Here is a 20,929-nt window from a genome sequence, read left to right as displayed (position 1 = left end):
AGCAGCTTGTTCTGACGGTGGCCTGAGGGCTGCTGCCCCCCCCAAGTTTGCTGAGCTGGGGGGGGGGGTGTCTCATCCACAGTGGGCCAGGGTCACGCAGGAGGTGGAAATCCCTCAGCCACACCAGCTCTGGGATTCAGGGGACCCTCCCTGCCCAGACCCGCCCAGAGCAGGGGGACAGATGGGGCTTGGGGCCGGGGGGGGGCAGATTGGGGGGAGCTTGTGGGGGGTTGGGGGGGCTGAGCCCAACTGGAGTTGTTCCAGGAGTTTTGCAGGGGAGAGGGACAAACAGTGCCGACATGTCGGGCTCGTCCCTGCCTGCCCCCCACTCCCTGCTCCCCTGCGGAGCCGAGCGGGGGAAGTGACAACAGTCTGCTCCTGCTCCTGCTCCTGCTCCTGCTCCTGTTCCTGTTCCTGCTCCTGCTCCTGCTCCTGCTCCTGTTCCTGCTCCTGCTCCTGCTCCTGTTCCTGCTCCTGCTCCTGCTCCTGCGCCTACCTCGGCCTTGGCCCCCGCCCTCCTCTTCCTCCCTCCCAGAGCGCCCCCCCCCCCCCCCCCCCGGCTGTCCCTCGGGCAGGCAGACCCCCTGCCCTAGAGATGGGGGAGGGGATGGCTACAGAGGGGTTCAGGGGACCCTGTTTCCTCCAGGGTGGGGATGGTGCAGGGCAGGAGGCTGCTGGGATGTGGAGTCCTCCGCGGCCCCATGCTGGGAATGGTGGCAGGGCCTCCCCGCTCCCAGTTTTCACAAGCCGTGTGGCCCTTGGGGTGATTTTTCCAGCAAATCACGGGGTTTTAGGAGTGCCGGCACTGCAGAGCTTGGGGGGGGAGGGGAAGCAGACAGAGCCTCTGTTTTTATTTTAATGAAAAAAAAATTTGCTTTGGAAATTCCAGACATTTAGGAAACTCCCTCTTGTGCCTTCCAGCCCTTCCTTGGGGCTGGGGGCGCAGCGCCCCGCCGGTGGGTGGTGGGTGCTGTGCCAGTGGGATGCTCCCACAGCCCTGCCAGCTGGGCCAGCTCAGGCACTCACTGCGGTGCTCCAAGGGGCTCCAGGGGTTTGGGGGTCTCTGAGGGGCTCCAGTGACTCTGGGGGTCCTGACAGGCTTGGGGGGGTTTGAGCTGCTTTTAGGGATGGTGTGGGATCTGATGGGCTCAGTGTGTTCCCAGGAGTCCAGGGCGCTCCAAGGAATTTGGGGTGCTCAGAGGGCCCTGGGCTGTTCTAAGGGGCCCATGGCTTCCCAAGGTGCTCTGAGACCCCCGGGGTGCTCCAAGGATTCTGGGGTGCTCCAAAGGCCCTGGGATACTCCAAGGGTTCAGGATGCTCTGAGGCCCCCAGGGTGCTCTGTGGACTCTGGGATGCTCCAAGGATCCTAGGATGCTCTGTGGTCCCCGGGATGCTCTGTGGTCCCCGGGATGCTCCGTGGTCCCCGGTATGCTCCGTGGTCCCCGGTATGCTCCGTGGTCCCCGGGATGCTCCACGGACCCTGGAACACCCTGAGGCCCCCGGGGCGCTCGGCGGACGCCGGGATACTTCAGCCTTTCGCAGGCGCAGGGATGCGGAGCGTTCCCGGCACCGGGGAGGGGCGGGGCCGGGCCCCTCCCCCACGGCCCCCGCCCTCCCCTTCCGCACTGCTCCTTCCTCCCCCCACCGTCCTCCTCCTCCTCCCCCCCCCCCCCCCCCCCTCCCTGCTCTCGCGACAGCTCGCGCAGAAAATGGCCCCGCGGCCGCGCCGCCGCTGATGCGCGCTCCGGGCGGTGCCGGCCCCGCCGCAGCCCCGGTACGTGCGGGGGCGGGACGGGGCGGGCGGGCACCGGGGGGCAGCGCCGGGGGGGCCGGTCCCCGTCCCCGCACGGGGGGGAGGGCACCGGCACCGGGGGCGGCGGGGCAGCGGCGGCAGCGGAGCGGGTACCGGGCCCGGGATGCCGGGGCTGGTGGGGGAGCCGGGACCTGCACCGGGGGCTGGGGGGGCTCTGGGCAAAGCCGCCCTGCCCGTGGAGGGGCACGGCTGCCGCCCACGGGGGCTCCGGGTTACGGGGGATACTACCCGTGGGGCGACTAGTCATGGGGAGCGCTAGCCATGGCTGCGTTATTACCCACAGGGGCTAGTAGCCGTGGGTGTAGTGCCCATGGGGGACCACTAGCTACCGGGGTGCTACCCATGGGGGGCTGCTAGCTACGGGGGTTGCTGCCTGTGGGGCTAGGAGCCCAGGGACAGCTAGCCATGGGAGCTGTTAGCCCCTGGTCTTTGCAGGTGTGTGGCCCGTGGGAGCAGCAGGACCCCCTTCGCCACCCTGAGCATCCTGGGTGGGGTCCCATGCCTGCCGGGGTCCCCCCTGGTCTCTCCATCTGCCCGCACACGTGGGAACTGCTTTGTGCTGTCAGTGGCCCCGGGGATGCGGCTGCTCATCCTCAGCCGGCGTGAGGGCTCCTGCACCTTGGCCATGGTGTGAACTTGGCCGGGCCCAGGGCTGCCTGCTCTGGGGGCAGCTTTGTCTGGGCGCAGGGAAGAAGGTCCATCCTCCCCAGATGGCTCCTGAAAGGAAAGAGGGTTTTTTCCAGCTGAAAGCGCTGATGTAGCCCAGTGGATTAGCTGGCACAGGCAGGCAAGTAAAGGTGGGCACTGAGATAGTGCAGGGACGTGGGGAAATGGCAGCATGGCTCTTCCCCACTCGCACGCCAGCCAGGTCGCCACTGGCTTGGAGCAAGCCAGGGGGATGGATGGCAGGGACCCCAGGGCAGCCCTTCGGGGAAGGCTGAAAGATGTTTCCCAAAAAAACGGTGAAGGCCGAGCTGCCCCCACATGCGCCGTGGGGACGTGGCATGTTGGCTGTGCTGAGGCTCAGCGCTCACCCCTTTGGATGCCCACGTTGCCAGTGGCAGCAGCTGTGGCAAGGTTTGGGGTCATTTGGGCTCTCCGGGCAGATTTTCTGAGATGGAAAGCCAGGAGCTTGCCCTCAGGGTGAGGTGGAGGGGTAAAACATTGGGGCAGCGGCTTTGCTCCAGCCCAAATTGAGATTAGGGCACCCAAGCTGCAGTGGGCATCGTGAGGCCCATGGTTGTGAGGCAGGGGCTGCCAGGCAGCAGAGATGCCCAGAGCATCTTCCTCCCCACACCAGGTCAGCGTTCCCCATGATGTCTGAAGGCAACAGGAGGATTTACGACATGCATTTTAATTTACGACATGCATTTGAACCCCGTGACCGGTGGCCAGAGCGCGTGCCGGGGTGGGTGGGGGTGCTCGCTGCGCTGCTGTCACAGCCTGGGCTTCCTCCCTCTGCACCGCTCGGCACTCACCGGCTGAGCGATCACATGAGCCCCTTGTTCGGAGCCTTTGTCTCTCATCTCCTACGCTGAGGAGCTGTGTTTTGGGAAGCCTCTGCAACCTCTGGCCAGAGACCACACAGAGGTGCTCAAATAGGGTTATTTGTCCCATTTATCTTCCCGGGGTGGGTCTGTAAAAGTCGTATGTGCTTGGCGATATGTGTAAACCCCCTGGTTCATTTGAGGGAGATGAGCTGTATTAATTATTAACTGCATCAGCAACAGAGGCTGCTCTGGGTGTCCAGTAGCTGCAAACCCTCCTGCTCGCCCTCGTTGCTGCCAGCCCCTCCAAAGGGTTTTTCCAGGGTCCCTGTTCCCCACTGGGGCCGGAGTGAGGGAGTTTGGTGCCAGCAGGTTTCCAGGGAGGCTGAACCGGTGGCAGGAAAAACGCTGTGAAGAGCAACACCAAACATGCGGTGGCTCTGGGATTCAGGTTTCCAGGGCAGGGGTTGCACCGGTGCCAGGGGAGTCACATCTCCAGTGCCCACACGGGGATGGGGACAGTGGCAGGTCAGCAGCACCTGGGACGGAGTATCATGCTCAGGGATGTAAAATGGAGGGTCCTGGCGAATGACAAGTGTTGGACACTATCCCCCGGGAGGTGACAAATGACAGCAAAATGATACAGGTGCCACCAGCTCCTCAAAACCCAAAAAAACAGAAAAGCCTGGGCCGAGCACACCACGGTGCTACGGTGCTGCTGAAAACACACCCACGTGGGACAGCTTTGCTGTGGTGGGACAGTGGCAGGGCTGCAGGACGGGGGCAGGCATGCTGGCTGCAAGGAGGTGCACCTGCATCCACCCCACCTGCCCTCGCTGGACCTGCCGATTAGCTCAGGAGGCATTTCCTTAGCTTTTCCGGATAAAAAATCAATTTTAAACGCATCACTGGGGTACCGCCTGCAACCGGGAAATGGAGAGCAGCATCAGATAGCATCAGTGGGAGCGGAGGGAAGCTTCAGCACGAGCTGTAACATCCGAAGGTGCCACCAGGTTTGATCCTGGAGCATCGGGAGCTGACAGCCCTGCTGCAATGCCGCTGAGGAAGGATTTCCTGGTTTCTTGGAAAAAATTGCGTGGGCTCCAGCTGAGCTCCTGGTGCAGTGGGCACGGGTGTCCTGCTCCTTTACAGCCTTGTCTGGGGGCCATCAATCCCCGGGGACCATCAGCAGGCCTTGGGGACAGGCGGTGGCATGGAGCGTTGATCCAGAGGCAGCGTTTCCAGCAGGGAAGCGGGAGCCCGGGGGAGTCTCGCTACAGTCACAGGGCCTGGCGCTTGCAGACCAGGAAATGTTCTGGCAGCACCAAAGCTCCGGGGCCGGGCACCGAAACGTGGCAGTGCCACACAGGCGCTGCACAAGGGGCTGAGCAGGGACAGAGAGCCCTGCCTTGACCCTTTTAATGCTTTGTCCCTCAACAGAAGATTCCTGAAATCTTTTTTCCCCTCTCCCAAAACTGCATTTCCTCCTCCCGATAAAACAAAGCTCCATCCAAACTGCAGTGAACTTTCTCTGCGGTGTTCGCCCTTTGTGCAGCCCGAGCAAACCCTCCAGCCAGGGCTGAATTTTCCCTCCCAGGACACAATCAGCCCCTGGCCCTGCCCCAACCCCCCACCCCTCCCCCGCTGTGGTTGACACCCGCCCCCCCCCCCCCCCTTCCTCCAGCCAGTCCCAGCTTCTGTGCAGGTTGCATCCCACAGCGCTGGCAGGAGCCACTGAACTGAGAAAACAACAACAACAACAACAAAAAAAAGCAATGCAACCTCCCAACAAAGCCGTGAGCCTGGGGGCAGCCGGAGAAATAATCCCGCACAGATTTTGCCCCCCCCTCTGATTTATTACCCGATGGGTTGCCATCCCAGCACCGCCGGTTGCTGCAGTAACAGCTGCTGGGGCCGCCTTTGCCAGGCTAAAGCCCCGCTGCGTGCGAGCCAGGCTGGAGCAGAAAAGCTGGGAAAATGCCTCTTGAACAGATGCTGAGAGGCAGGTCTGGCAAGGCCGGGGTGGGACGGATGCAGGCACATCTCCTTGCAACCAGCAAAGCATCAGGAGGTTCCCCAGGGACTTGCTTTGGGAGTCGCTGAGCTCTTGGGGAAGCATTAATCCTCTAACAAACGGCAGATGTGCATGTGGCAGCCGCTCCGCAGCCCCAGCACTGATTTGTTGTTGTTATTATTACTATGATGATCATTGTTGTTGTTTTCTTTTTAACTTTGACATTAAGACGCTATTGAGAATTATTCCCAAGTGAGGGACTTTTTGGATGCTTTTTACTGGGGTTGGTGCTTGGCTTTTGCATGCCGAAGCCTTGCACAGAGGCTTTGTGAGGCTGAGCCAATTTAATTTTGGAGACCATCTGATGGAGCTTGTGTGACCTGCCCCCACATCCCCATCAGCATCAGGCCCTGCTGCCGATGCTCCCAGTTGTGCAATGGGACGTGCTGCTCCTTTTGGCTGGAAGATCCTACAAAACTGCAGGAGGAGCATCCAGTGAGACCCCCCTGCCTGGTGGGAGCAAGAGAGGCTGGAGCAGCTCCTGCAATCCCTGCTTCGGCAGCAGCGGGGCTGGGTCGCCTTGGTAGGGAGGGGGTCCTGTGGCTTTGGGGGGGATTTTTAACTAGAAAAGCTCTAGGCTGGTACCAAAAAGCAGCAGTCTGGCGATGTGTGGGGCAGGCTGTGCCAGATGGCAGCTGGGGGGGGACCTTTCGGGGGCTTTGTGGACCACCCCTGGGGCAGGAGAAGCGGGAAGGGATGACAACAGCTCTGGCTTCAAAGCCTGGCTGCTGCTCCCCGGGGGGGCCATGTGCAAAGCTCCCAGGGCCAAGTGCTGCCTTTGCAGCGTGTCCCCCCTGCAGAGATGCTGCGAAGCCCCCATGGAGCCGGGATCTCCTGCCAGCTTGGCCCTGGAGGTCCCTGGGAGGGAGGGTCGGTCCCACTGCCATGGAGCAGGAGGAGGAGGCAGTCGACATCACTCCGTGCCGGACTGTAACCTCTCACCCTTGCGTTCGGTGTAGCATCGCCAGGAGGAGACGCTGTCGGTGGCACGTGCCTCGCCCTGTGCCCACCACTCTCCAGGCCATGAAGACGGAGAAGGATGAAGCTGTGCCCACCTTCTCCCTGCGGGGTAAATACACCGGAGAGGGGGCAGGTGAGTCCCTTGTGCCACAGAGGGGTTGGTGATGGGAGCTGGGGCAGGGCGAGGGGGAGAAGAAGCCTTTGCTGCTGCTGCTGGAGGTCCCTTTGGCCAAATCCGACCCCAGAGGGGTGGCTGGGAGCACCCCGAGGCTGCGCAGGGTTGGGCATGTGGTGTCACCCAGCATGCTCAAGGCACCAGCAGGCTTTGCCTTCACACCAGCAGCTTTTTCTAGAGCAAAGACCCTCCCATCTCTAACCACCCTGCAGGGCTCCTGCCTCTCCCAGCCAGACCCCCCCAGCTGCCTGCACCCCTGTTTGTAAAGGGTAGGGGGGAGGGCAAAGAGGGACGCAGTTCAGGCAGGGGCTTGTGGCATCCCGCGGGAGCTGGTCCCCGCTGCCTAACGGCCTTTCCCCGGCAGGTTGCAGCGAAGCAGCTCTGCCCAGCGGCCCAATGCCGGTGGCAGGGAGCGGAGGGACCCCAGCCCAGGACCTGCGGCCGCTGAAGCGCAGACCTGTCCCAGGTGAGCCGAGCCCCAGCCCTGCCCCAGGGAGGTGACGGCAATGGCTGGGGCAGGGACGAGGCCAACAGCTCTGTCTCCTTCCAGGGAAGCACTACCAGTGCTCAAGCTATGGCTGCAAACTGGCCTTCCCCAGCATGCAGGAGCTGATGGACCACCTGAAGGTCCACTACAGACCCACGCAGTCCCTTGAGGGTAAGGTCGAGATGCTGTGTCGCTCCAGGGTGCCCTTTTTCAGCTGGGAGGTGGCAGAGCACGGCTTGAAGCGGAGGCAGCCCTGGTGATGGTGCGTGTACCTCCAGGAGATGCTGCACAGCACCGGGCGGGAGCAGGGAGAGTGAGGGAGGTGCTGGAGACCCACTGGTGGGGCTGCCCACCTGGGGGGTGCAGTGCAGCTGTGCTGTTGCTGAATCTCTGTCCTATTTTTTTGCTCAGGCAAAACCTTCCAGTGCCCGACGCTGGGCTGCACAGAGACCTTCCCCAGCATGCAGGACCTCATGGCCCACATGAAGGTGCACTACAAGCCAAACCGCTACTTCAAGTGAGTCCCGCTGGTGCCCATCCCCATCCTGGGCTGCCGTGCCATCGCCCTGCAGACACCTCCCACAGCCCATTCTATCTGGGGGCACCCAGCAGATCCCACCTTTGTAGACATTCCCCCCCCCCCGTCTCAGCGGCAGACCCCCGGGCCGGGGTGTTGGGGTGGGTGATGCAGGAGGGAGCACTGCCACTGACGCCACCTCCCCGGCCCCACAGGTGTGAGAACTGCATGCTGCGCTTCCGAACGCACCGCTCCCTCTTCAAGCACTTGCACGTCTGCTCTGACAGCGCCAGCAGCCCTGCGCCGCCCCCCAAAACTGACAAGCCTGTCCTGCCTGCTACCTCTGCCCTGGAGAAGGAGCCCCCGGCCAAGCCACCCGAGGGGCTTCCCAAACTCCCGAGCGTTATCCGGCCCCTGGAGAAAGAAGCCATCCTCCCTGGCGCAGACACTGCCTCGGCAGCCCCCGCTGCGCTCCCCACCAGCCTCCCCGAGCTGCCCGGCTCGCTGGAGGCGCTGCCGCTGGTCTCGCCGGCCCCCCACCCCTTCCCGCTGCTGGAGCCCAGCCTTTTCGGGCCATCATCCTTGACTCGGTTCTCGGGGCCACCCCCCTCCTCGGTGCCGGGGCCGTTCCTGTCCTACGTGCACCCTTCGCCCTACAGCTTGCCCCAGCCCCCGGCGCAGCATCGCCTCCGGCCCTACGTGCCGGGCCACGGCCCCCCCATCTCCAACGCCGTCTGGAAGAAAAGCCAAGGTGAGCGCACGGGGCCGTTCGGGCAAACCTTCTTCTGCTCCTGCCTTGACCAGCAGCTCCTGGAGGAGGACCCACCGTCGGCCAGCCAAGGATCCCCCTCCTCCCAGCCCCGCACGGGGCCGCCCCAGCCCCCCCCAGCCCCATCCCACCTCTGCTCTCCCCTCCATCCCACTTACCGGGATGCTCAATTGGAGAAAGCACCAGCAACCACCAAAAACAAGCCTCCAAATTTTCCCAGCCCTGCTGCTCCCCGCCGTGCTGGGGGTGCGAGGCGGGGGGCCGGGCCAGGCCTGCTCTCCCACGTGTCCCCCCGCAGGGAGGGGAAGACCTAATGCTTGTCTTGCCCCTCGATTCCCTCCGCAGGTGTGAGTGTCAGCCCACTCCTCCCATGCTTTGGCTCAGGAGTGACTCCAGGTTAGTTTGGCACCTACTGATTGGGGGCTGCTTTCTGTCACTGGGGGGTGGTGGGGGGTGGGGGGGGCCACAGGGGATGGGAGAAGCCCCACGGGGCATGGCGATGCTCCCTGGAGAGCAGAGGGAGAGGGTGGGCTTCTTCATTTTTGGGAGCCACGTGGAGAGGGGATGTGGCTCAGGTAGGTTTGGAGACTTGGGGGGGGGGGGTCGCCAGCTGCGCACCCCCAGGAATCACCCAGCCTAGTTCCTCTGGCACCCAAGGGCAGAAGCAGCAGGAGAAGGAGCTGCAGCAGCTGTGTGGGCTCCAGTCCCCCCAGTCGCCCCAGCCCCAAGGCTGGGCTGGAAACTGTTGCCTGTTGCTCCATGTGGTGCGGAGGTGATGGGCAAAGGGAGGTCAGGGCTGGGGGGCACGGCCTCGCTCCCTGCTCCCGGATTTGGGGTTCCTCCCTCGGGAAGGGGACCTCCGCACGTGTGGGGCTTGGAGCAGGGGGGCTCCTGCCCCCACAGCACCGGCTGATCCGAGCCCCATGGCACCCAGCACGATGCAGCCGGCACCCGGGGCCGCCTGCCCTGCATCCTGCGCTGCCGCTTCGCATGGCTCCTGCTGGCAGGGGGGGGCTCCTGGGCATAGCCCCCCCCTGGCCATGGCGGGGGGCGAGCGAGCGAGCACTGTGCTTCCCTCCTTGCCCGTCCTTGCAGGGCACTCCTCCAACAGCCGCATCGTGTGGGAACACACGCGGGGCCGCTACACCTGCATGCAGTGCCCCTACTCCACTGCCTCGCGGGAGGAGATGACCCTGCACATCGAGGACCACCGCAAGAACCCCCCGACCCCCGGGCGCCTGGATGCAGAGATGGGTACGGCCCAGGGGGGTGGCGGGAGGGACCCCAACTGGCAGGATACTTGCAGGGAGCGTGGCTTGACCTGCTCCCCATGGATAACACATACCCCCTCCCTCCATGCTGGAAGGGGGTGACCGGCCACTGGGGTGGGCTTTGGGCTGCAGCTCCTGGCTCCCCAGCGATGCCCTCCCTGTGCCTCCCCGGCTTTCCAGCCCCCAGGCAGCCCCCAGCAGGAGCCAGGGAGCAGGGGGCTCGGCTGCAGTGCTGACGGCTCTCTTCCCTCTCCCTCCAGATTTCGGGGTGGGCCTCGCCTCCTTCCACGCCAAGCTGACGCCGGAGATGGAGAACTCCCTGTACTCCCAGCTCTGATGAGCCCAGCTCCCACGGGACTGCTCCTGCGCCTCCCCATCCCTCCCCCCCGAGCCAGGCGGTGGGGGGAGGGCACCGCACAGCCCAAGCCATAGCGCTGGGACAGGGACCCCTTCCTGGGTACCAGGAGCAGCCCCCAGCCCCAGCACGGGCTGGCAGAGGGGCAGATGTTTTCTCTTGAATTTCGACCCTCCCTTTTATTTTTGGAAACTAAGCACTTGGAACCCTGCGTCTCCCTCCCCTAAAGGTTTCGTTGCTTCAGCTCCAGGGGCTCTGGGGGGAGCCCAGTAGGTTGCTCAGGAGTTAGTGGACTTCTCTGGAATGAGGTCTGGAAATAATAAATGGGAATTGTACAGGAGCAACAGCTGGGAGAGCCTCTGTCAGTCCCCGTGGCAGCTGGGGGTGATGGGGGAGCAGTGTTCCACCCCCAGGGATGCTCCCGCATCCCATGGAGAGGGCAGATGCAAGGAGTGCAGGGGGTGCGTGTCCCCAGGGTGGCCCTGCCCTGGGCACGTTTGGGGAAGAAGGTTTGGGGAAGGGGTGCTCCCTGCTTGCCCCTTCCTCAACGCATCCCAAAGCATGAACGGCTCCTGAGGAGCAGAGCCAGAGCCACTGCCAGCTGCACCCCAGCACCCAGCCTGCGCACCCAAACTGGGGCAGGACCTTGGACCCTGCTCCAGCACCCGGCCAGCCCCAGTGCCTGTCCCAGTCCCACCACGGGCAGAGGTACCAGGGGACCACTCGGCACCAAGTAGAGAATGGGGCCCCTGCTCCAGCCTGGCGGCTCTTCTGTGCCCTGGTCCCCAGCCTCGGGGGCTGCACACCCCCCTGCACCCCAGCCGTGGGAGCCGAGCAGCCGTGGGTTCTCACCCCGGGGCTCCTCAGGTCCTGCTTTGCCCGCGCAGGTGCCGGCCCCATCCCAGCGAGGTGAAAAGTTTGCTCCAAACTGGTTTGAGTGGTGGCGTGCTGCCACACGCCAGTGCCCACGCTGCCTCTGGCCGGGTGCCAGCCGCAGCCAGGGATGGGAGCCCCAGCACCCCGCGGCTCTGCACGACGGTGTGGGGTGCTGCTGCCAGCCCTGGGAGGGGACACAAACCCTGGGGGGATTCCCCCCCCACACACACACACCCAGCTCAGCCCTGGTTCTTGCCCCTGGAGCTGCCCCTTTCCCAGACATACCCCAGAGCACAGGTCTCATGGGGGCCTTCTCCCCCGCTGGGTACAGCATGGGGGGCACAGAGCCCAGCCTCAGCGCCCGCGGCGACTCGGGAGGGGCCCAAAGCCAGCCTGGCCGGGGTGGACATGCCTTCCTCCTGCTGCAGTCCCTGCACACAGGTGAGCAGCACCCCGGGCTGCCACGCTTTGCCCCTATCTGCACGCCTGTGCTGGGTGGGCTTGCCAGGCTGCCTTCCCCAGCCCCCCAGCATGGACTGCTGCCTGGGGGAGTCACCGGCCCCAGATAAGGAAGGCAAAGCTGGAGAGAAACTGGGGGAAGCAGAGGGCCAGCTGGCCAGACAGACCAGGCTGGACAGACCAAGCTGCAGACCCAGCACTGCTGCATCCCTGCCTGGGAGCAAGCAGAGGCCCCCCCACTGCAGTGGGGTGGCCCCACAGCCACCCTTCTGGGTGGGGAGGGTGTATTTGAAAGGGAGACCCCTTACCTGAGCGGGGGGCTGCATGGGCAGCACCGAGGTACAGCAGCCCCCCGAGCCAGTGGTGAGGAGCAGGGCTGGGAGCAGCCACAGCGCTGCTCTGCCTCCCAGCTCCTGGTCCACGCAGGGCCTGGGGCTGCTGTCCCCAACCCCGGTCCAGCACAGCCCCCGCCTCGCCCCAGGCCCTGAGCAGGGCGGCAGATGTGCTGAAGTAAGAAGCCCGAGCCGAAGCCCCTGACTGCTGAGACCTAACAGAGCAGCCACTCCTTACAGAGCCGGAGCGGGACCACGCAGCCCAGCAAGGCGAGGGAGACCCCCACGAGGCGGGAGCACCGTGGCATCGGGCACAAGTCTGGACCCCTCCAGTGCCAGCAAGCACAGGCAGCTGCCCCGACCCCCCAGCCCAGCCTGCAGCGGGCTTCCTCCTCCCTGTCTTGCATTCGGACCACCAACACCCACCCAGCTTCCTCCTCCTCCAGGGCAGGTGCCCACCCTAAAGCCCAGCAGCGGGACCCCCTCCCAAGCTCTTCTTGACCCCGCAAGCCCAGCTCCAGCCACCTCTGAAGGCCGAGCGTGCAGCACAGCAGGGGCTGCACCATCTCCTGCAGACACGCGTGCCAGGGCCCTGCACCAGGATGGCCTGTGCCACTCTGGCCCACACCAGAGACCCTGCCCCATCCCCATCCCCACCCCACCAGCAGCCCTGACGTGCCCGAACCAGCCCCACCAGCTGAGCTGCACTTACCAAGTGTCCACCCCGCTGGGGCCGAAAGCAAAGCCAGAACACGCTGGGGGGCACACGCCAGTCACCACTCCCAGGAGAGACCCAAGAAAAACTGCCCCAAAACTTCCACCACACGTTCCTGCAGGCTGGCTGCAGCTCGGCCGCTCCTAGAGCACAGGTCAGTGAAGACAACGTTCATTGCAATGGATTTTTAAAAACTGAAGTCTTTATTAAAGTTTTATCCAAATTTTGTAACAAAAGATACAAAAGGGCTGGAGATCCTTATTTCTGGGACTAGTCTGACCAATTAAAACCTGACAGTTACTAGGCTAATATAAAATCCATACAATCTGCTAAAAATGCAGGGAAAAATTAGAAGTAACTGCTGCTCTGAAATTTCTTTCAAAAATTCCTTTAACATTTATAAGTTACTCGGTTTGCATTTTACAGGACTAGTTCTTCTCCGAATGGTTACAGCTACTGTACAATGCAAGAGACGACAGCAAGAACAGAAAAGCAACAGAAACTCGGATGTGCTGCAACACACACCACTCCTCTGCAGGAACCGCCGCGAGTCTCGGGTGCGACAGATTGCCCAGAGCAACCACCGGGAACGCCACAAAGTGCCAGTGCGTCTGCACCCGCGGAGAGCCTCGACAGCAGGAGGAACAGCAGTTTCTCCCACCCCAGCACAGCTCTCCGGCACCCAGCACCGAGGAGTTACCATCCCTTGCACGCCACGGGGCCAGTTCTCCCCAGAAGCTAACGGATGGGCCAGCTGAACACCTCCAGGCAGAGGAAGGGTGGCCAAGGGGTCAGAAACCCTCCGGCGCAGAGCTGCACCGGGCTGAATCCCCCCCCTTCCTCCTTCTGGCCACCGCTGGGTTTGGGGACACACGCAGTACGCCCGCAGAGCATAAACATGAGTGGGAGAAAGCTGGATGTAAAGAGGAGGATGCGTACACCAGGCTAGCGCTGAGGCAACCGTCCAGAGCTGGTACTGGCTAGCAGAAGGACCCTGAGAATATATAGGCTAACACGGTCTCCCGGGGAACGCCGAGTTAGGTGCATCACAGTGATACTGGTTGAACGTGTTCTGTACAGTGCGAAACGGAGTTTGACAGAGGTGCAGTACCCCCTAACCTGCTCTTTCCTATCTCTTCCTAAAGGCAGAGGCTGCTACGGGGTGACGAGAAGCCTCGTCACAGCAAAGACACTCACAGCCACAAAAGTCAGACTTACTTGGACATCCAAGTGAAAGTTATTAGGTGGCCACTGGGAAAAAAACATTCCAGTTTATAAAATAGGAAAGCAAGCGCAGGGCTACTGCAAGGTGCATCGTCAGAGGTACCAGGTCTTGCAAGCAGCCAACCCCCGCTCCCCAGCACCCCAGGCACCCCACATCCCCAGCACTAAAGTATCTTCAAGCATCTCCAGAGATCACATCACCATTATTTCTGTATCAGAGAGACCTCAGTGATCATTCGCTTTGAGTCCGTTTAGATGAACCAGATTTGCACCCACTGCTCAAGATGGCTCAAGCGTCTTCAGAAAGCTGGTCTGAGGGCATGCAGATAGCAAACACGCCTTCTTGGCTGTCAGGCAGGGTGGCAAGCTGGAGCTCTGGGTCCAGTGTGGCAAGGCTGATTTCAGACACGAAAGATACCCTAGGAGGAAAAATTTTTTTTTTTTTTTTTTTTTTTTTTGCAAACTGCTGCACAAACCACAGAACGGAGAAAAGCCTTTGGTCATGAGATACTTGTGAGAAAGTGAGCCTTGTATGGAAGATTCCCCTGAATGCCTACAGTATTCTACATCTTAAAAAAATATATTGTGGACGCTGCAGCCATACAAAGGGGGGAGGAGTGGGAGACAGGGATTTACAGTCTCACATAGACACAACGGGGAGGTTAAGACAAGCACAGTCATAGTCTGTAAAACTGATTGGCTCGCTCGGATCAGTCATCCTCATCGTCCTCTTCGTCTTCTGGATCTTCCTCTCCTTCATCCTCTAGATTTCGTTTTCTCTTTTCCCCTCGTGGAAGGTCTGCAAAAAGAGGTGAAGCGTGAAGTTCTGTTCAGTCTTGCGGAACAGCATTTGAACTGTGGCTTCAAGCCGCGTCAGCCACAGCTTGCTGGTGAACAAGCACAGACTAGACTGGCACCATTACAAAGCCGAGATCCACCCTGCCCAGTTTCTCATGGCACCCAGAAAAGCCTAGACTAGCATGAGACATTAACTATTTTCTCTGCCCTCCAAGCATCCCACATTTCAACAGCTGCTTAAAAATGGGCTCTTTTTGTTGAGCACCCCAAAAACATAGCATCTGCAGAATTCAGTCACTTCTAACCAAGCTCATACGAAACCATTCGAAGTCACACCAGCTGCTATATTCTGCCAACATTTACTCAGGTCTTTATAGTTTGTTATAACCAGAGGAGTCTGGACTCAAGTCAAGCAGCTCGGGTCTACCCTCCCCTCTACAGCTGAGAGGAGAGGAACGTGTCTCCAAGAGCATCTTCTCTTGCAGGCTGCTACCATGAGCTTCTGTGACACAAGCCCTGCTCCTGCACGGACTATCGGTTCAAGCTACTTAGACCTGGTTTTCTAAGTAGTCTGCTTCATTAGTATCTGGCACTTACCCAGCTTGGTTGGTATTAGGAGATGCTGAAACCTGTTTCCCCATCACCACTGCGTGACCCTTTGGTTATAACCCTGTGACTATTCAATAGTCAGCTCAGGCATAAGCAACAGCTTCAGCACTGCCGGCAGGCAGAAACACTGCACTTCCCATCAGGGAAAAGCTGCAGGCAACAACAGCACTGCACTGAAGCCTGGGAAGCTCTACAAAAGCTGAGAGTGACTGTTGAGACAGCTTTGCAAGCACTTAAGTTTGTCAGGACTCAACTCACCGTCATCAGCTTCATCTTCTTCATCGTCCTCACCATCTTCCTCCTCATCTTCTTCCTGGAGTCAAAACAAGATTCTTTGTTGCAAGAACCGCAATCCCATGGGCAAGGTGTAATTCTACAGCAACATCTCCCTTCACCTCTGCTCCTGCCCTACTCTAGCCTCAGGACAGCAGATACAAGCTGAGTGGGGAGGAGCCGGCAGTTCCTGAACAGCTTCTTGCACCCCTACGAAGGGGGCTGTACAGCTGTAGCACTTGAAGCCACAGAAGTACCAGGCTGAGCAATAAACAAGTGTGAACTGGCAAACACTTGTGGGCCACGAGTCACAAGGTGTAGGGGAAAAAGGCAGAGCGCAGGGCAGCACGCCTCAGATCTGCCCACAGAGGCGCATCTGTGACACCTGGCCAGATGGGTCACCGGATTAAAGGACAAACGCAGCACCAAACACAGCAACGTGGTGCTGCAGGCTGCAGCACCAAACACAGCAACGTGGTGCTGCAGGCTTATACCGATGACAGAAAGCCTCACCTCATCATCTACTCCGTCCTCCTCCTCTTCACCTTCCAGATCATCATCTTCATCTTCTTCATCATCAATGACTTCTTCATCCAAATCATCTTCCTCATCGTCATCATCCTCTTCCTCACCTTCTACCAAAAGGAGAGGCAGGTAAGCGTTACGGTTCCCGAATACTCACTATATGAGCAGGGCAGGAAACCCCACAGAACAAGCACGCACAAGGAGCGCCTGCAACAAGCCCCGTCAGCCTGCAGCAAGTCTCCTTTCTTACAGAGCCTGCCAAAGGAGGGAGCGGGGTTACCCACACAGCTCCTACTGCAGCAGCAAGTTATAATTGTCATTTATTTAGAAGCATGACCACGCAGAAGGGTAAAAGGGGTTGCTCCCCAGGAAGAAAATCAAGAGGAGAAAATCCTCACCTTCCCCGTTCTCATACTCATCCTCCAGTCCATCCCCGTCTGCCTCAGGGTCTGAGTCTGGTGCTTCCTGGTCATCAGCATCAAACCCATCTAGGTAGGTGAGCTGGGGCAGAAGGGTGAACACGCTCTCCCGGTAGTTGATGAGCATTGTCACCTCACAGTTGAAGAGGTCCAGACTATGGAGGTTCGGCAACTTTTTCTGCAAAGATCAAGTCACTAGGTTATTTACAAGCTGACACCGTTTGAAGATCAGGCAGCCATCAGAAGACAGCTGGGTTGCTACCCAGATCTAGTACAGAAGTGTCTTTGCATGCATTATTTGCGCCATGTGCTCCTCACATGGCAAGAAGTTACTGCTCTTGCTAACTGTGGGCAACCATTTCTTTTCAGCTCCTCCGTCCTAGTTTCCCCTCCGCAGAGCCAGCTCCTATGAAACCATTTGCAAACCTTACTCCCTTCTGAACAGGGCAGGCAACAAGCACAGAAAGCCCAGCTCCCCCAGCAGGAAAAAATCACTGAGCCAGGCTCATCCTGCCCAAAACGTCGGGCAAAACACCCAACAGCGCAACACAGGGAGACCCGCAGACTGTGCCCACGTGCCTCTCGGCATGGCCACAGCAGCTCTCCCGCTCAGGCCATCACACTGTGCACCAGGTCAAGCGAAGGAGGAGGAAAACACTTTCAGGCTCTTTCTGGAGGGGATGGAAGGACCAAAGGAAACAGCTAATGAGTGAGGCAAATGCCCCAGACCAGACCTTTCAGCTACAGAGTCAGGATTACAAGGCAAGAGCCTTCTTTGGGGCAGTTCAGATGCAACGGGAACCCCCTGCAATGCATGCTGTGACAGCAACCAGGGCGAGAGAGTCCCAACCAGCACAACAGCGCCTTTGGACTGACATGATGGACACCCTCACTGGTGTCCAAGCAACTCATCTCCATGACACCCCAGGTGCCACCTACCTCAAACTGCATCCGACCCATTAACGGTCCTTTCTCAGATGGACACTGAGCACTGCATCCACAGTTTTACTCATCCAGCCCAATTTCATGCTTCTTTTAGCAACTGGCTGCTGGTTTTCCAGACAGAGGAGCCAATAACTATTAGCCCAGCCTCAAATTGGACCCACTCATCTGTTCCCATCAGAACCACGAAGTGCTGTTGGAACAGTTACCAAGACGTTGGACTTCTGCTGCACAGACACACTCCCCAAAGGAAACAACGTCATCCCTTAGACTCCAGCACAGCCTTCCACTCACCAAGGGCTCCAGGGTATTGATGTCTTTGATCTTGTTGCCGCTTAGATGCAAGTGTGTCAGGTTAGGAGTTCTCTCTGCTAGAACTTCAAGGCCACCAGAAATCCTGTTATCACTCAGCTCCAGCTGCCAGGAGGGAATATCACACGGTCACAATGCGTTTCAGCTCACGACATGGGGAATAAAACTGCCCAGAGAACCGGAATACAACAAGCACCCACATTCCAGACCCTGTTCGTTAGACCACACCATACAGCAGCAGTTCCAAGTTTTCACTTGAAACCCCCTTCCCATGGTAATGCAGCACTCCCAGCCATCTCTGTACTGCAGGACACAGGGGTACATGCTCTAAAATCCAAAATATTTACGATGTTACTGCAGCTTCTGACAGTAGCACAACAGCAAAAGCAAGAGAGAAAGGACAATGAACATACAATAAGCTCAAAAGCATTTTGTTGCTTGCTAAAAAACAACCTCTCTCACTTGCTCAGATTGTTGGCTACAGAGGAAAAAACAAAATCAAATGGCCTTTTTATGGCAAATACAATAAAAACAAATGTCACAAGGGACAGGGCAGCAGAAGGCTCAGAGCAAGGACTGCTGGAGATGGGACCACAGGTCTGACTCACCTTCCGAAGTTTGTTGAGTTTGGGGAGATTGGAGACAGACAGCAAGTTGATGTTGATCATGCTGAGGAACTCCAGGTTCTCGAAATCTGAAGAGAGACCAACAATCTTCCCATCGTCTGAACGGCAGTTATCAAGAACCAGCTCCTTCACCTGCCAACAAGGACACCCAGCAGTTGTCATCACACCCAACTAAGTCTCACCTCGAGTCCATCAAGCTGACATCAGGCAGAGCGACTGACACTTCAAAGCAGCAGGTGTGTCTGAAGGTCCTCCTTACTCACACAAAGGGACACGCAAGATCTTAAAGCCAAGTAACTTTTGTGAGGGCACAAGGTGAGAATCCCTCATGGCGGTTAAGATTTCACCCTTTAAGCACGAGCCATGCAATGTGCGACCGCTGCACCAGCCCACCCCCTGTGGCTCCAACCAAGGTCCACCTTCTCCACTGAGATGCATCAAGAGGTCAAACCATGAGGTTGCATCAAAATGTTTCATGCACAAGGCATCAAAAAGCTTTCAGTCACGCTTCAGGCTTCACTAACAAGAGACTGAACAAGGTCATCTGGTTTTGTCCTGTTCAACTTTTCCCCCCTCGCCACCAGGGTGCTGGAAAACCTGCCTCCAGAGGATTCTTTTCCCTGTGACAGCCTCCATGCAGAGGTGACACATCTGCCTAGGCAGGTCTCTTAAGCAGATGAGAGCCTCAGGCTCCTCCTGATTCAGGACCACTGATGGCATCTAGTATTTCGCCCAGCACACACTACACGCACAGAAGCCATCGCTACCTGGTAATTCAGCACAGAAATCAACCCCTCTGTGGCATCAGGACCACAAAGCACCAGCACAGAACTGCTCCCCGTTAAACATCTGGAGAGTGAATGTACCTGGCATCCTCCTCTCCCCCAAAGCGCAGGGAGTACTCAAGCCCCAGCTCTCACAGGCCACTTCCAAAACTTGCTTTTACCCCGCACATTCTTCACAGCAAGATGCAAAAATCAGCCTTGGCCAGAAGGCTTGTGATGCTCTCCAAATTCCTCCTTCGCAGCACTCCCGTTTTACCTCTCTCGCTCAGATCAGCCAACTATTAGGAAGTCGTTCTAAAATCACTTCGCCTTACTGGCAGCAGAGTTTCAGGGCTGCCATGCTGTCTTTGCAGCACAAGCTCCGAACGAGTTAACGCTTAAAACTCCAGAAGCGGCATCGCTGGTCAGAGCTCTGAGTTGAGCAGCAAACAGGCTGGGCCAGGAGTTCCGTGGCCGAGCTCGCTTTGCTCTCAGCGCCCCAGACAAGCCTCCAGCTGAACCGACCACGGCAGGCGTAAAGGTGGCCGGGGCCGGCGCTCCGCCGCGGTGGGCACAGATGCCAGAACGGTGCCAGGTTATGAACCGACCTGGCTGAGGCAGCCCGAAGCTGGAGCAGATCCCTGCCCCGGCTCCAGCAGGACGAGCAGCCGGGACAGCGTCTCGCAGCCGCCGTTGGTCCCGGGGCACAGGGCCGTGACCCGACTCGCTCCAGGTCCTGGTGTCAAACCAAGTCCTCGGGGAGACCCCTGGGCTCCTCGGGGCGTTCTCAGCCTGCAACCCCCTTGGCCGTCCACGAAGCACCTTTGATCTCTACCAAAAGCTCCTCTCACAACCCATTTTTCCTAAGGCCCGGCGCTGCCACGCCACAGCGGCCTGTCCCCGAAGCGAGTGACAGCCGCCAGCCGCCTCCCTGCAGGGCGGCCCAGGTAAGGGCCGAGCCGGGCCGAGGGCCGCGGCGCAGCGCCCGGGGAAGGTGCGAAGCCCCCGGCCCGGCCTAGGGCTGCGCTGAGGGGAGCGGGCGGCTGAGGCGGCCCCGGGGGGCTCGGCGCCCCCGCGGCCCGGCACCCAGCTCCGGCCCGGGAGGCCCCGCTCGGGCCGCGCACCGGCGCTGACAGGCGGCCCCTGGAGCGAGCGCCGGGCCTGGCCAGGCCCCAGCGGGGAGCCCGAGCCCCGGCGGGGCGGGCCGGGGCAGGCCCAGGCGGCCGCTAACATGGCCGAGCCGCCATGGCTCCGCGGGGCCGCACCGGCCAGGCCAGGCGGCTCCGGCGCGGCGGGAACCGGCACGGCGCGGCCCGGCCCAGCCCGGCCGCCCTCCCCCCCACCGCCCCCCGCTGCGGGACCGGACGGGCCGCGACCGGTCGCCGCCGCCTCGGGCCGGGCCCCGCCGCGCACGTGCGCGCCGCCATGCCGGGGAGGGGGGGTACGGGAGGGGGAGGGGGGGTACGGGAGGGGGTGGGGGGGTGTCCCCGCCGCCGCGCGCCGCACCCCGCCCACCCCAAACCCTCCCCCTCACCGTGCAGGACCCCCCCCGCCCGCGGGGCCGCCCCCCCCCCTTCCCGTTGACCCCCCGCAGCACGTGCCGGCCCGGTCCCCCGCCCGCGCCACGCGCTCCCCGGCAGCGTTACCTCGCTCGGTTTCTTGTTGCGCAGCTCCAGCGTCAGCCGCTTCTTCATCTCCATCCTCCCGCCGCCCCGAGCCCCCGAGCCCGCCGCGCCGCCCCGAGCTCCCCGCGCCGCGCCGCTCCCGCCGCCCCGCCCCGCGCCCGCCGCCTCCCGCCCGCGCCCGCGCGCGCCGCCGCCGCCCGCGCCCGGGAAGGCGCCAACGGCAACAAAGGCGGCGCGCGCCGCGCCCCCTGCCGGCAGCGCCCAGCCACGCGCACACAGCGCCCCCGCCCGGCAGCGCCCCCCGCCGGCCCCGCGCCGCCCCGGTAAGGCCCCGCCCCGGGACACCGGTCCCGGTCCCGGTCCTGAGCGCCGGGTTCCCGCCCCCAGCGCCGCGGGTCCCTTCCCGGGCGCCACGTTCCCGTCCCGGCATGACTGTCCCGGCACCACGTTCCCATTCCCAGACACCCCTGGCACCACATCCCCACCGCCAGCCCCACATTCCCACCTCCAGCGCCATGTTCC

The 20,929-nt window shown here is 60.9% G+C and overlaps 2 protein-coding genes across 4 annotated transcripts; one reads left to right on the top strand and one right to left on the bottom strand.

Moving 5' to 3' along the window:
* The first annotated feature begins 1,668 nt into the window (after positions 1-1,668).
* Positions 1,669-10,248, top strand: ZNF414 (zinc finger protein 414). Of its 2 annotated transcripts, XM_056338124.1 has the most exons (9): positions 1,669-1,774; positions 6,334-6,467; positions 6,874-6,975; positions 7,060-7,167; positions 7,408-7,513; positions 7,729-8,264; positions 8,628-8,678; positions 9,378-9,536; positions 9,814-10,248. In XM_056338124.1, exons 2-9 carry the CDS (start codon positions 6,398-6,400, stop codon positions 9,888-9,890), a joined length of 1,209 nt encoding a protein of 402 aa, XP_056194099.1. In that variant the 5' UTR covers positions 1,669-1,774; positions 6,334-6,397; the 3' UTR covers positions 9,891-10,248. The 2 variants fall into 2 exon arrangements, 1 of the variants encoding a protein (XP_056194099.1); XR_008821720.1 differs by lacking the exon at positions 9,814-10,248 and having other exon boundaries at positions 7,729-8,678; positions 9,378-9,474.
* A 2,224-nt stretch (positions 10,249-12,472) lies between these two features.
* Positions 12,473-20,585, bottom strand: LOC130148675 (acidic leucine-rich nuclear phosphoprotein 32 family member B). 2 transcript variants are annotated; one of them, XM_056337518.1, is made up of 7 exons: positions 20,429-20,585; positions 18,001-18,150; positions 17,375-17,497; positions 16,118-16,316; positions 15,708-15,826; positions 15,180-15,234; positions 12,473-14,313 (listed from the first exon to the last, which is right to left on the bottom strand). In XM_056337518.1, exons 1-7 carry the CDS (start codon positions 20,480-20,482, stop codon positions 14,225-14,227), a joined length of 789 nt encoding a protein of 262 aa, XP_056193493.1. In that variant the 5' UTR covers positions 20,483-20,585; the 3' UTR covers positions 12,473-14,224. The 2 variants fall into 2 exon arrangements, with proteins under 2 accessions (XP_056193493.1, XP_056193492.1); XM_056337517.1 differs by having other exon boundaries at positions 15,708-15,829; positions 20,429-20,584.
* Positions 20,586-20,929: the final 344 nt, after the last annotated feature.

This window comes from Falco biarmicus, chromosome 4 (assembly GCF_023638135.1).
Source record: "Falco biarmicus isolate bFalBia1 chromosome 4, bFalBia1.pri, whole genome shotgun sequence".
Taxonomy (NCBI): domain Eukaryota; kingdom Metazoa; phylum Chordata; class Aves; order Falconiformes; family Falconidae; genus Falco; species Falco biarmicus.
This window is presented reverse-complemented; position numbering and strand designations above follow the sequence as displayed.